The sequence below is a fragment of the Parasteatoda tepidariorum genome, chromosome 11, assembly GCF_982258835.1.
Source record: "Parasteatoda tepidariorum strain Cologne lab strain chromosome 11, Ptep-v5.0, whole genome shotgun sequence".
Classification (NCBI taxonomy): Eukaryota; Metazoa; Arthropoda; class Arachnida; order Araneae; family Theridiidae; genus Parasteatoda; species Parasteatoda tepidariorum.
In genome coordinates, this window is record NC_141765.1 from 9845727 (window position 1) to 9862418 (window position 16692).

Below are 16692 nucleotides of genomic sequence, written 5' to 3' on the forward strand. Positions count from 1 at the left end.
CATTAATGCTTAAAATAAATAATTGTAGATATTTTTAGCAATTATAAATCAACTCTTAAGGTAAAGGTCAAATGAAATGAAAGAAAAATGTCTTCGTTCGTGATAAGAATGAAAAGATATCTTGAGAACAGAATCAGAGTGTGATATAATGATCTAAAAAATAATATGTCAAATAAAGAAAGGTTTTGGTCACAATAGATTGATCAATCAATTCGTAACAAATCCAATTCTATACCCTTAGGTATAGAAGTGCTGCCCTATATCGTGAATTAGCTTTTGTTTTCAGGATATTTTTTATTTATTCGTTCTGATTTTCTTCCAACGAAGGTAGAAAATCTTTTTATTTTAATTTATAAGGTTCGTAAAAATATGAAACAATTGCTTAAAAAGAATTTTATAGTTAAGGAATACCCATAACTAATGTAACGGAAAATTATCTACTTTTATAATATTTTTTGAAGTAATAAGTAAATTATTTATGATTTATATGTATATTTATATAACCACAGATCGTAATCTGTTTTAAGACTGTTGAAAAGTCTTTTATCAAATTTAACTTATTAGATTCGTAAAATTGTCAAACAATCACTTATTGAAAGAGTTTTAAACTTAAGAAATACCAGTGCTCCGATAAAGCGAAAAATGATATGACTTAGGTAATACGTATCGTCATCACCATCATAGTTGGCCAGATATATCATTGTGGGCCGATGCCTTCCTCTTTCCATAACGATTTATCTGTGATCTCCAATTCTTTTCATTAATTGCTAGAAAATCAGACTTCACCGAGTCAGCAAGTCTCAATCCGTGGCCTTCCCTGCTTTCTTGTTCCAGTCATAGAGTAATAAATAGGAGGAGACGGCATGCCCGTAAACTCGTGAAGCCTTAACCGCAACCGCGGCGCCATATTGGTACAACCAAAACAAAGCGAACTTCGTTGAACTAGAGGTGTACGTGTTTAAACATTCTTCAAACTGAGTAATAGATTTTATTTTAGCAATTAGTCTATTGTTGAAAATGATATTAAATCAAATAGAAATTTAAATAATACAGTCTGAAAAGATCAATTTTTAAAATATAGTTGCATGCTTTATATATTAATAAACAGGTTATAATTATTAATTCATATGTTTAAAAAAATTGAAAAGAAAGTTTCTTTTTTTTTGCTAAGTGATACATTAAGAAATCAAAACAGTTTTATTTTCTGACTTTAAAAAAGTAAGCTAAAGCTTTTTATAAGAGAACTTTTTAAAATTATTTGTCTAAAAATGAAATCATTTTCTTTCTTAATTTATTTGAAAAAAAAAATGGGACATGATACTCTTTATAATTATACGTAATTTTAATTTCACTTTCTATTAATCTTATTATAAAAACATGGAAGACCATTAAATATCTATTTCAGTTTTTTATTAAAGTCAAAAGTCAGATGAAATTTTAGTTTTTACTGATTATAAATATTTACAGATTATAATTTTATAATACAGTATATATATATATATATATGTGTGTGTGTGTGTATGTTTAATAAATATAGTAAATGAATGTATGTAAAAACCAAAAGATTAATAAACTTGTTCCTTTTATATTACTGCATTTATATTTTACAATGCTTGAGTTAAAAATTGTGAAACGTTATGTACTTAACACTAAAGAAGATTCAAACATATATTAGTGATAATGCGCTATTTAAGCTTAACATAAAATGCATATAACAAAATTAAAATAACTTTTTGGATTTATTTCTATTTTTAAGCTTATACGACACTTTTTAATAAATAAAAATATATACACAGTAAAACTTAAAGCCTATTAGTACTAAATGAAAAAACCCAATTTCCCCCGGGTTTTTTTAATAAAACCCAGGGGGGTTGGGTTTTTTCAAACCCTGCTAAAAAGCAGCAAGTAATTATATATTTTCAAAGTGTTAACATTTAAATCTAGTACTTTCCAGGATTTCTATGTGCCTTAAAAAGGCTTTAGTATTCATTTTATATTTTAAAGTTCCTTAAAAGCCTTAAAATTTGTTTCATCTGAGCCTCCACCTTCCTCTATTAACGTTTCAATTGCTGTGTCAAAGCTATAATTTATTATAGAGCATTCATTATAGATAATAATGCCTGGGCATTTATTTGCTCACCACTTCATGTATTTTGTGAATGAGATAGAGCATTTCATGAGTGGAGCTTAAACCTCAATTGGAAAATAAATATTCCTATATATTAAATACTCTGGGTATTTACCTTTAAAAATAAATACACAGTTATTTTACGTTGCTATTGCAAAAAAAAAAAAAAAAAAGAAAGAAATTAGACTTCTCTGCTTAGTAATAAAAAGTATGTTATGGACTAGTTTTATTACCCAAGTGTTTACTCAAATGGCTTAATGTTGATTATTGCTATTCTTTTAGCACAAACCAATATTTTCCCCATTAAATATTCTAACTTTAAAGAAAAGTGCGTTTCATATTATTTTGTTTATATTCAAAATAGTGTGGTTTTAATGTGATATTCTTTGAATAAATTTTTAATTGGAAGGCTGCCCCCTTAAATAACAATAATATATTACTTTTAATGCCTAGATAAAATATAAAGGAACCTAAGTTCCCGAAAACTGCTGTGAAGTTCTTTTTTTAATTCAGTTGTAAAATAGAGCTATCTTAAAACGTTATTTTTTGGTAAGAAGAAAAGAAACTAATGCTGAAAAATTGAATGAAAAAAGGTGTTATGTATTAACAACAAAACTATTTTCAATCTCGTTTTCGAAATTTTCCAATCATAAGAGAAAAGATCAAAAACAACCTAACTCTTCCTCTTGAAACCTTCTGGTTATACCAACATGGCCGCCGCTACTTGACAGTTACTTCACTCGCTCCAATAGGGAAGGGGAGGAATGCCCACTCCTTCTTATTTATAACTCTATGGTTCCAGTGGGTCTAAAAGGCAGTATCCTTTTTATTGTATTGTCATCCTCATTAGAATCACGTGGGTCATCCTTTTCATTCTATTTATTTTTATGTATTTAATATTATCGGCGGGTTGCTTATAAATCTTGTACACTTAAAAGTTAAATCTCCATGTCCAGTTAGTGTTTTCATTTACACTACCTAGTATGCTCCGTTCTCTCAAATATTGTGATGCCCAATATTGTGTATCACAATGTTTGAGGTAATACTTAGAGTTATTAGTAAGTATTCCCTCCCTTTTTTAAGTAAAATTACCAAAGTCACGTGATTTATGAATTGAGATGTGATGTCTTTGAGACGTAGAATGTAATCACACTTTTTTTAATTATTTTGGAGGATATAGATTTCATGATTAATATTTCAATAAAAGAGTGGTATAATTCGTTCGAGCCACATGGTTTACAAACTTATTCGGAAAAAGTTACATCTTCTTCTTAACATTTCCATCTCTTAAAATTTAACAAAAAGAAAATGTCACTATATAGCCACAACTTAGGACGTTGCATAATCTGCATAGTTAATCACTTTTTATCCATCTGTATTACACTGGCTGAGCAATGTTATATTAGTTGCATGCTTTAGGTTTCTCTTACGACATTCTTCTTTCACAAGCCTCTCTTGCTAATGTTTAAATTTTTTTTCTCACCAAAATTTACGCTTGTTTAAAAAAACACTGCAATTTGATAAGTTTTGCATTTAATATGGTCGTTGATAGCTATTTTTGACAAGGTTCTCCAAATAATTTTTTTTAATAATTTTAAGAAAACCCGTTCTTGACATAGTCACTAAGAGCAATAGTGTCGACAGAAGTAATTTTATTACTCCTATTTGCTAGACTGTAAAATGTTTTTGCTAGACTGATTTCAATTACAGTATTAAGTACCGGCACTTTGGCTGAATCATAAAATATTATACCGTAATTTTTAATTAGAGTGATTTAGTGATTTTACGGTAATTATTACTGTAAAGATAACGGTACATCAGATTTTTTGTTCTGTAACATGTTCTGGTAAAAATGGATTTCACCCTAAAGAGTACCGGTACCTTGAGGGCTGGTACTTTTTACCGTAATTTGATCCGAAATTTTTACAGTATACCATTCTATAGCTATTTTTAACAAGATTTATGAAGAATTTTTTTTTCATGATTTTAAGGAAACCAGCTTCTGACGAAGTCACTAAGAGCACCGTTGTACATAAGAATAATTTATTATTCCCAATTTCTACCAGTAAATTGTTTATCAATTTAATTTTTACAAGAAGAATGTCTTTCTTTAAAATTATTATCGCATCAATGTAGTGAACAGTTAATTTTCAAAAGAAAGCCCCTTTTCAAATTTATCCTTGAGAAATATAGATATAATAAAAATGATTTAATACTATGTAAATTTATTTTAAAAAAGTATTTTTAAAACAAAACATGCTTTTACTAACAGACAACGATGCTTCCTCTAAAAGCTATTATTTTTAAATAACTAATATCCTTTAGTTTGAATTGCATACTTGTTATCTGGAAAATGTTGTTAAAAAGGTTTTTGAATTGCATCTCCAGTGTTGTAGTTTTCTTTACCTAACGCTACCTTTTGTATGTGTGAAAGTTTAAATTGTTAAAATTAAAATTATTTAGTTAAACCAACAGAGACTTAACTTTATTTGACATAATTTTTCTACCCTGACAACAATTTACTTCAAAAGACAATTATTTCATGTGTTTGAAATTGCTAACTATTTTATAAAATTTAATTTTCTCGTGAGCTAAATTGAAATTGTTATCATCGATTGATTTCAATTTTAATAATCTACTTCAAAAACTTATTTATTATATTATTGTATGTAGAAAATATATTCTTTTGATTTAAATAATAAAGATTACAAGCTTAAGTTTATTGAAGCGGTGATATAAATATATATTTTTTATAGATACTAGATTATATTTTCAAACATTTTATAACCAATATATAATATGCAAGCAACAAAAGTAAATATTTAAGGTAGCAGGTATTGAAGTTTTTATGCTTAATTTTTAATGGATGTGCAATATAACTATCAAGAAATATTATTTGTTGAATAAAGTTGCATAACCATAAGTTAAAGAGGATGTTGATTGATGTAGTTGATGTATAGCTCGTTCACCAGGAGTTGGCACTTGGCTCCGACTTCATCACGTGGCATGCGACGATACTATTTCGCTATTTTTGGGAGAAGGTTGTGAGCAATCCTGAACAATGTTGCTATTTGGCGATCGTTTGGCAAGAATATTTATTTCGCAAACTTTATGTGCATTTTCTTAACAATAAATATTTCATAAATTTGATGATATTTTGCACCATTTTTTATGATATTTCTTTCTTTTGAGTGAATAGTTTGTCCTTTATGAGCCATTTCGCTGGGAGAACAGCAGTTTTTAAATTTAAACTATATTTAATTAGTTAGTGTAACAAAATGTATAATAGCAGATGATAAAGCAAAGTAAGTGACTGAAAAAGAATTCAATTTTTGTGTATGGCGCAAATTAAGGGTTGTCTCAATTTCAACAACGGAGATGTTTCTCTTCTAACTTCCGCGCTGAAATGAACTCTGCGTCCGAGGAGGTGGAGCCAAGTCTCAACTCCTGGTGAACGAACTATACTTACCATAAGTTGAAGAGATTTGATTAAATGCAGTTGCAATCATTCATATATTATTCCAGTGTGATGTAGGCAAGAATGATGCAGATTTTTAAACAGAAGGAACTACGTTAATGAAGAATTAAGTTCGATGAATAATAAAAATATTTCATTTCAGAAATATGTGAAATCATATGGATCTCCAAAATAAGACATTGATTCATCTTTGTGTACATGTAAATTAATAAATTTAGAAAATTTGCCCGAAAAGTGTGGCTGCAGGGCTATGCCCAACAGAACACCTCCGTCCACCTAGAAATCAAAAATGCGAGTCTCCTGTGTACGTTAGCATAGTTTTCGCCAAGGAAAGTTAAGGAATCCATATATTGGCTGCTAATTGATTAAATATAACGCCACGACTCTTTTTCTTAGTCTTGTGCATCGAAAATTGTTAGTGGAAAAGAAAGTGTGAGAAATAATAGAGAAATCAAAACATCAGCAACCACATAACGGCTTTTGAATTCTATGCTAATGTGTTAGGCAGACGTAGAGGGGATCTCAAAAAATAGATTTTATTCTGCATTCAATTCAAGGTTGTGGTATAAAAACATTGCAGTTTATACTAATGATTTTTATTTATTGAAAAAGGATTAAATACGATAATAATTTGGATTTTAAATGTTATAAAATATGTTATGCATATTTCAACGTGACAATAACTTTTTAAACATATGTTTAAAAATAATAGACTAATATACTTAATTTTTCTTTACAGGCAAATTTTGATGTTTTTTGTTACCAAAAAGTTATTTTATCTATTCATGCCAGCTTAAAAATAATATTGTTTAAAGAAAAGTGCTTGCATCTCCTCAAAGATTAGAAACATTGTGCAAGTGTTCTCCAACTGAATGGCTGGCACTTTAAATGTTGTACGTTTTGGAGGAGTATCCAATGCTAGTCATGTAGGAAACAGTTCCGCACCAACTTGCCATCCTGCTCAATTTACTGAAGCTGTAGTTTTATTCTCTCTTGCATTTTTAGGAATGGGAGCTAATTTATTTTTGATGTTGCTAATTTTGATAAAGAAACAGCTTAGAAGGTAAGAAGGTATTATTTATTAGTTCTTTTCGAAATTTATCATTCGTTATTTTACAAGGTATGGCTGTTATTTTTATTGATTGATTAACTCTTGAAACATACCTACTCAATATGATTTGAAGTAACCTTCATCTGATGTAAATGACAAAAATTTCGGATAAAATTATGGTAAAAAGTATCAGCACACAGGATGCTGTCACATTTCACCGTAAAATCCATTTTTTGCTGAAAAATTGCATGCAACAAAAAATTTATATACTGTAGCTCTTAAAGTAATATTTACTCTAAATTTACGGAATCACTGTTATATTACTGTAAAAATTAGGGTACAAAGCCTTACAGTTAAAATGTGCTTCGCAGTCAAATGAATTTTACGAATGATTCACCGTGAAATCCTGGGATCGAGTTCCTCTTACCATATTTTGATCCGGAATTTTTTACATTGTGCTTGAACTTTGTCCTTTTAGCAAATTTTTCAGTCTCGGAAATTCCGCAAGAGATTTGTCTTAAGAGAATGGTAAATGATTCATTTCTACAACCTTCGAAACAAAACAAAAAAATGCTAAAAGAACAAGGTTTACAGAAGTGATGTCTTTTTAAAAAACCAACATCACAATTATCTTCACAATAAGAGGTTTTTAAAACCTCTTTTTAATGGGAGGGGAATTTTTATATTCAAGTATAGAAGTACATAACAGTAGGTGGAGATTAGTAAGAAATATGCTTATTATTATTTTTATATTATTATTTACAACAATCGAGCTAACAAACAAGAAATATTTCAGTTACGTGGGATGAAATGATTCATAATGGTGACCATGAAATGTATTAATAGTTAATTTTACACAAAGAAATGAAACGACAACACATAAAGCTGAATATACAAAGTACAATGCATATAACATACTATAATGAAAAAAAAGGGAGTCGTTAATTATAACTAAAAATTTATAGTCACTTTAGATTTGTAAGACATACCGGATGAAAAATAAAATATATCGGTAATAGTAAATAAAATTTCAGTTTAAATAAGCTTTTGTTAGGAATGTTTTACAATTCGATGGAAATATTATTGAAGAATTTGGGAGATTAACTGAAGTTCTTGCATATATTTTTCTGATGTATCGATATTGGGTGTATTTCGTATATTGCATGGGTTAATATTTTCGCGTTTTCCACACTCATTGGGATTCATGTAAAAACATATTCAGATTTTATGGAAAAAAAGATGACGAATCGGATGATTGTTTAAAGATTTGAAACGATTTATACTTATAGAAATGTTCGCAAATTTATTTTGAAGTACGTCAAGTCTTTCAGTATTAGTAAATTATAATTAAAATAAACTATGTCTTATTGCGATCATATTAATTTTATTCGTAGTTGTCATACTAGTCGAAAAAAATTCTATTGAGCAAATATATGAAGAAAAGTAATGAATATTTAAAAAACAGACATACTTTTACACTTAAACACAATTTTTGAAATATTATTTTGAATTTAATATGTCTTCAAAGCATATAAACTTAAATAAGTATTTGCAATAGGATAATACGGTGCGTATTTATTACCAATTTTGAGTATCATTTAATTTATAGGTTCCAAACGTGAGCTCCGAAAATTTCTAGGGGAGTTGAGATTTTATAAAAGGTAAGTTAGGAGTTTCAGAAGTTACAGAGAAAGATAATATCAACATCACCCAAATAATTATTAGCCATAAAAAGTTACAGCATTGTATTATTAACACTTGTGCTACTTTGTTATTTTTGGCAACTTAGTTTTAATATTACAAACTTGAAAACAATTTATATCCTATTAAAGTATTTACCTAAGGTCTAAACAATGATTATTTAATAGAAGGATTTAAAATTTTCCGCAGTTTTCATAAATTTAATTTATTAATAAAAATTAAAACTTATTGGTTTTAATGAAATGTATGGTTCCCAAAGGGAATGAATACAGGATTTAAAAAACTGTTTTTTACATGTGCACTATAAGTTAAAATAAAAACAATAAAAATAATTATAATTAAAACATGTTCATTTGAAATGTTTCCCTTTTTATTTATTATTAATGTAACTTTCATATTTTTCATGTTCCTTAGGTCAAAATTTAAGGATAAGTTTTTATTTAAGGGTAAGGGTAAAAAACGTGAAAGGTGTCTCCAAAATCAGAATAGTAATCGGTCTTCCATCTCCTTATATAGTTAGAATTATATTCATAGACATAGTTTTTTTAGTTTCATAGTTTTCTTCTGTTAGAACCATTCAACATTGTTCTGAATTTACCGAGCTTGATTTCTGGAAATCATTCCAATATTTCAAAAATTCATATTATTTAGTTAAGGATTTTAGTAGTATCCTTATTCTTTCTCAATGCTTGGAAATCTATTCTAATTTAATTTTTTGCACTCTCGGGTTCCTGCCTTACGCCTGTTTTGCATTTCTTTTATTTCATTATCTTGTTAAAGTTTGTTCCTTTGTGCAGGCTGGTTCTTGCACCTGCTCAACTCTTTACTTTTCAACTCTCATTTGGTGTTTAAATAATGAGGAATGTTCTTGTTTATGGAACCGAAACTATAGTATACCCAATTCTGTACCCTATTTGTGCTTTATTCGCTTCGATTTTTGCTTAGTCTACCCTTTCTTCATATTGAATGTTTTAATTGATTTTTAAATATATTTGTCACAGTACTAGTTGTACTGCAGAGAACTATGGACAGACTGTTAGTTGATCAGATTTCCTTCCTGAATCACACCTATGTCTTTTCATGTTTGGATAAAATATTAATTTTATATTTGAATAGTAATATTTTATTGATTAAAATAATATTGCAACGCAAAGTATTAAATTTATTTTCGTGAAAGCACTTTTAATTGTGGGCTACTTTCATAAAACTTCATAAAAGTATTTCTGATATGGGTTAATACTAGTAAGTTTACTATTTAATTATTGAAAACCCTCATGATAAGAAATTGGAAGGTTTGTCAACTGTTGAGGCAGCCAAGGTCTGCAAGAGGCTGTTGCGCTGACAAAGAAGAGACTTTTTAATTAATAAATTAAGGGTATTATTTAACAAAGCATCTAACCGAAAATGCGAAACAAGTATGAATAAAAAAAATTTCTTTTCTCGGTGGAGTTGTTTTGTGACACAAACTGAGCAGTGATCAAAAAGTAGGTTCGGAAATAACTATGAACAAAAAGATGTACCATAATATTTTAGTTCACCATGTAGAAACATCTAAAACAAAAGAAATTTCAAGGAGATTAATTTTCATACAAAATAATGACCCTAAAGACACATTTTAACTGCGTATCAATCATTTGAAATGGAAAGAGGAGCAAAAAATTCTAAAAGTGGTGACATGGCATAACTTCTTTATTTCCTTCTTAGATATTTTTATTTATTTTGCCTTCAAAGAATTTTTTTAAATCATTTTGGAAGAACATTAAAAAAAATGTGAAAAATAGGAGGGGTTAGATGTGATTGAAATAGATGAAAAAGATAAGAGAATAAGCACAAGTTTTACAAGAAAGTGTAACGAATAAATTACACAGGCCTGCGATGAAAAAAATACAAGAGGTCTGACAGCTGAACTTAATGTATTTTTTGGTGCTGAAATGGAAAATAATAATGAAAAATTTCCATCACGTCACGTTTTTTAGAAAAGTTCAATTTTACTGGAATTTTTATGAACATTTACCATAAAAAATTTTTGTTTTTGAATTTCTTCCCTTCTTGACTGACCAGCATCCTACTTTGGTCAAATCTACAAAAGTACCCCTCTATCACTACTTCCTGTCACCGTCCCACTCTCTGTAACAATCTCTCTCTACCAATAGCGTCGCGAGAATCCTTATCTAGGTTCGCTGACCTCTCAGAAACACTAGCAAGCTTAATAGGGAGTCATTTTGAAGTTTGCTTTTTTCTGTGTGTTTCGTGAAACATGGCTTTGAGTTCAAGACATTGTGAAAATTTCCCAGATGACTTTTGTTATACATGCGGCGAATATAGTGTTGTTAAAAATCGCATGAGGAGCATTATAGATTATGTAAGACAACTTTATCTCGCATATTTTGACATAAAACTCGGAGATCAGGACAAATCTTGGGCACCTCATAAAGTTTGTGTGCAGTGTCTCAATGATCTACGCTTATGGCATCAAGGAAGGAAGACTGCTTTACGATTTGGAATTCCTGCGACGCGGAGGGAACCCCAAAACCACTTTGATGATTGTTATTTTTGTTCCTGCCATGTTCGTGGGTATAACCGGAAAAATCAAAGACTAATATCTTATCCTGATAGCAATGACCTGATGTGCCTTTGCCTCCAACTGAATTACCAATCATCTCTTCAGAGTCTTCAGACTCGGAACATCTAGAAGTTCAAGGCTCCGATATCGAATATAAACATTTCTAGCCGGTTTACCTCAGCCCTCGCCTCAGGTTGAGCTTAATGATCTGACTAGAGATCTTGGCCTTTCGAAAGAGGCAGCTGAATTATTAGGCTCATGACAGAAAGAAAAAAAACTTATTGGCCAAAGGAACATCTTTTTATTGGTACAGGAATCGTGAAAAGGAATTTATTAAGTACTTTGCTGAAGAGGAGAACTTGGTATATTGTTCTGATGTTCCTGGATTGATGAGCAAATTTAATGTCATCTACAATAAAGATGAGTGGAGGCTGTTTATAGATTCCTCTGAAAGAAGCCTCAAGGATGTTCTTCCTTATCATAGGAGCCAGTATGCATCAGTACTAGTTGGACACTCAGTATATTTAAAAGAATGCTACGAAAACCTGGCTCTCGTCCCGAACAAAATAAATTATATCGACCACAGTTGGACCATTTGCGGTGATTTGAAAATTATCTCCATGCTTCTTGGTCAACAAGGGGGATTTCTAAATAACCCATGTTTCATCTGTGAGTGGGACAGCCGTGACAAGACTCAACATTGGGTCAAAAAAGAATGACCGAAAAGACAAAATCTTGAACCAGGCATCAAGAACACTATTCGAAACAGCTTAGTTGATCCGAAAAAAGTATTTTTACCTCCGCTGCAGATAAAATTAGGTGTAATGAAGCAGTTTTTCAATGTTGCTCCAAAAGTTGGCAATTGTTTCAAATACCTGTGCAAAAAGTTTCCAGGTTTATCCCAAGCTAAGTTGAAAGAAAGAATATTTGTTGATCCAGATATCTGCAAACTCATGAAGGATAAAGAATTTGAGACTAGCATGACAGAAACGGAAAAAGAAGCTTGGGTTGCTTTCAAGGGTGTCGTCAGTAAATTTCTGGGTTATTACAAGGGTCCTGATTATAAGGAAATTGTAATGAAAATTCTGGACAAATTTAAAACGTTGGATTGCTCCATGAGTGTAAAAATGCATTTTCTTCACTCACGTGGACTTTTTCCCTGAAAATTTAGGAACAGTCAGCGAAGAATAAGGAGAAAGTTTCCATCAAGAAATCAGCCAAGAATATGGAGCGTAAATATCAAGGAAGATGGGACAAGAACATGTTCGCTGACTACTGTTGGATGATTGCTCGGGATAAACCTGAGATTAAGCATAAAAGAAGATCATCAAAAATAAGTTTCAGAGGAAAACGAGTATATACTTAAATAGAAACTTTTCTTTTTTGTTTTTTGCTTGCTTTGTTTGTTTTGTTTTTTGTTTCAAGTTTTCATATACACATACACAATATTTGTTATTCTTGGTTTAACGTCAATTTTGCGTAAGTTATCTCAATAAAAACAAATTAAAATGGCATGTTGGTGATTTTCTTCTAGATACTGATGTAAAAGGTTTGAACACAAGGTTTTTTCAAGTATTGTTTTTCTCTCGACCAGAGGTGACTTCTGCGGTCTGGTTTATTCATTTTAACCTATAAAAAATTAGCTGATAGCTCAAAAATCAGTATTCTTTCACAAGATTAAATTTTACATAGATCAAAATGAATAAAGAGAACAGTTACCGGATAGTACATGCAAAATTGCTTGAGAGAATTCCTTTCCAAATAGGATTTCAGTAAAAACATTAATCTCGATTTTATAAAAAATCCTGATGTGATTGGGAAAAATGAAGGTCATTTTCGAAATCAGCACATCAAATAACATATAAATCAACAATAACTTCTCTTGTATTTTTCAAAAAGTTCAATTTCGCAGGCTTGTGTTATTAAAGAAAAAATAATCAAACCAGTTTTGAAACTAAAGTCCTCATTTTGAAAAATTTGAGATTTGGTAAAAATACATTCCATCGGTTTCTGACTTAAAATCAAATTTCTATGTGTTATCATAACAATTAGCCAAACCATTTTCAAACTTGTGATTGCAAATGGCATTATTAAAGAATATTCCTGATTCTATTTAACGTGAGAAATATTTTATTCCATTCTGGAATATTTAATTTTATAATGAATTGGAAGATCATTTTATGGGCTCTATGTTCCGTATTTGCAGGATATTATTTTTCCTCTTTTATTTTATCTCTTTTAAAAGTGTGTCACGACCTTGTTAGTTCTGAAAAAATTGCATTTTATAAATTGAAAAAGTATGGTACTTTTTAAAACCATGTTGCTTTTTTCGAGTCGCAGTTTCACTTTTTAAGGGGTAATAAATAATTTTAAGAAACTTAGATTAAATAATTTAGATATAAATATTACATATCAACACTTTGCATCAGCAAAATTAATTTTGTACATTAACTAAACCTTAATTATTAAAGAAATAAGCACAAAAAGTTAGATTTTTGTCTAAGTTAATCATTTTTATGATTAAATTATTGTTTTAACCCTAATTTTATTATCAAATATCAAACTTAGATTCAGCCCTAACCATAACCACGATTTATTGTACATTTATATTTCAAACCCACTTTTCCACTTCGAAAAATATTTTAAATTCTTGAATAAGTTGTAAACTCGCTCTTTCTTCTCTTATCCTGAAAAATAAAGAATACTTCAAAAAAATGTGTTTCAAAATATATTTTATAATGATATATTCTTGTAGATTTATACTGTACGATCTTTCTCTTGAAGTTTTACAAAGAAAGCAACGAGACAATCATTATGGGTTGTTTTTTTTCCTTCAGTTTTCCACCTGTTTTTTTCCCTCTCGCTTGTTTAGATGTTTCTTTAGAATGTTTTATGGATTTTGTAAATTGACCCATCTTCTATATACTCATGTCATACTCAATATGACGAATGAATAAGAAAACATGTCTTTTTTTCATCAAACATAAGAATAAAGTAAACATTTCTCCAATATTTATGGAAATTTGGATATTTGAGAACATTATTATAAGATGTTTTCAATTTAAAATAAATAATATTTGTGATATTTTTTATTGACTCCCAAGTAATTTTCTTTGGTTTATATCTCTAGAACAAATAGTGAAAAACTCTCATTATAACGAATGAGTAAGAAAACAAGAGTTTATATTTAGATATCGAAAGAATAAAGTAAATTCCCAATATAATGAAAATTTGGATGTCTGAGAACCTTAATAGGAAATGTTTTAGGTTTACAATAATTGTCTTTAGTTTATATCGCTAGGAAAATAGTAATAAAAAATTAATGTATAGATAGTATATGCACAAACTATAGTCTCAAAAGTATTTTAGAGATATTTTCACACGAATCGGACGGTACCAGTTAAAATTTAATTCTTTAGCTTTAGGGAGATTGATTTTCTGGTTCTTAAAGCATAAATAACATCAATTTTATTAAACAAATCAAATGTTTTCTTTAGTATCCTACAATTCGATTTTGTAACACTGCACTTAACTGTGACTCAACATAAAACCGAAAAAATTACAAAATGGGCTTGTATCAGCATGTTTTTTTATTACTTGGGGAGTAATATTGTTTATCCTTCGCTCTTAAACACATTGTAAAATCATTAAATAAACAATTATTTTAAACACTTTTTTTAAAATATATGTGAAGAAAAAAAAATCGAATTTCTATTTATGTTATATTTTTATATAATCTATTTATATAAAACTGAATTATTTTCCTCATGTTTTCAGATCTTCTAGTACTTTAATGTTCACAATTGCTCAACAATTATCTATTTCCCTTCCATATTAACTGAAAGTGAGACTTCCTTTTATGATAATAAGCAATTCTGTCCTTCGAAAACATAATCCGCATAATTTCTGTTGATGAAGTCAATTTTTTCGTTCATATTAATCATTAGTAGCAGTCGTTAAAGGACATTTTGTAATTTCTTTTGGATGTAACAAGCTAAATATCATGTTTCTTTATTGATTGATCAAATACATTGATACTTTTCACATAATGAATAATAAGTTGGCTTATTTCCTTTTTTAAGTTCCAAGAAATCGCACACTAACCCTTATAAATTTTAAATGGTTTGCCGGATATTCATTCTGTATTATATATTCAATATGTTGTACAATCACCCTTAGAACTTTGAACGGTTTGTCGGATTTTCATTCTGTATCATATATTCTATATATTGTAAATCATTTTATGTCTCAAAGAAATCGCCAAAATTATATATAGCAGTTAATACAGAATATGCTTAATGCAATGTTCTGAGGAAATTTATAGATGGCTGTCAGTTAGAGAACTTTAACCAGACTGGTTGAAAAAGGAATTTATTGAGCTAACGAGTAAAAAACGGGCTTTCTAGTAAAAATGTAGCATTTAACCAATTTTATTAATTCTAGCTACTTTTCAGTATCAAATTTAATCAACTTATGCTGGAAATGTAATAAAATGTCTCCAAATAAGTTTTTTGTTGAATTGTAAACAAATTAATTATTTTTTGTTTTTGTTTTTCAGGTAAAAACTACCTTTAAAAACTTTATTTATTAATTTTTTTTTAAAAGATTAACTCGGTTTTAAAATGCAGTTTTCTTTACTAGGATATTAATCTTCAATGATGTTAAATTCCTATGTGACAGGCAGTGGCGTAGCTACCTAGGGGCTAGGCGGGGCAGTGCCCCGGGGCCCTCAAGCTCAGGGGGCCCTCGAATCCTTACCGGAAATCTCGATCAAACTGAACTTTTGGAAATTTCTCCCATTTTCAAAATAAATATGACAGGTTGCAACCCCACTTTAATCATGACAACTCAGTTGAGAGAAATTCAAAAGTTATGCCTAGGGAATTCCCCTAAATTCTTTCTGTAGGTTGGCAGTGTTGTCAATTTGACGGATAGTGATATGTGCGTTTTATTGTGAATTCGAGTTAAGATTTTTTTTTTCGAAAACGGTTAAAAAATTAATGCTGTATCAGGAGTAAGTAAGCTAATGTCAATAAACCTTTTTGTACTGGTCAATATAGTGGTTCAATTTTATTTGATTTTACCACTCATATTGATGTCCGTTAAGTGAATAAATCGAGTCAAATCTATAGATTTCGGCTACAGCTCATTGTATAACGCGAAATATCGTGAAAAAATGCAAGTCACCTGCAGTAGGTACATCAATTCAGTTCCTTGGGCAGGAGATCGTTCATGGTCTCTGTAACGCCTTTCCTTTCCAATAAATAAACAGACCAGATTTTTAAGACAATAAAACTTAACTTTATTTAAAAACAAAAGAAATAGGCATTGTTTTCCAGTAAGAGCTTCCAGCTCTTAGAATACCAAGGGAGACCCTCTCCAGATTACATCATACATACTGTTTGTCTACGATAGGTACTCTGTCCGCCACAAAGTCTGCGGCAGTCTGGTGCTATGGAAACAAGAAGAGAGCATTTTAGGGAGGGTGGCTTCGATGAAGAGGTCTCCTTTTCTTTCGCCTTCGATGATAGCTTGTATGGGGAGTATACCAGATTGGCTGACTCAGCCACCAGTAGGAGACTTATTTAATCTGATTCAAGAACTTTTTAAAGATTCGCATGAATATTTCTTTCTTACTTAAAATAATTCTCTCGATTCAATCAGTTGTTATTTTTTAAATACAAAGGAAAAAAAGTGAACAAATTCTGACATTAAGGGTAGTACAGGTTTTTTTAATATTACTTTTTAATTTTACGATATTTATTATGAAT

The 16692-nt window shown here is 29.7% G+C and overlaps 1 protein-coding gene across 2 annotated transcripts in view; it reads left to right on the top strand.

Moving 5' to 3' along the window:
- The window catches only part of LOC107443169 (uncharacterized), a 327331-nt gene that overhangs the window by 138086 nt on the left and 172553 nt on the right, over positions 1-16692 (top strand). For both annotated transcript variants that reach the window (XM_071187585.2, XM_071187586.2), the window contains exon 2: positions 6346-6669. In XM_071187585.2, coding sequence (XP_071043686.1) covers positions 6479-6669 — 191 coding nt within the window. In that variant the 5' untranslated portion in view covers positions 6346-6478. The remainder of the gene's footprint in view (positions 1-6345; positions 6670-16692) is intronic.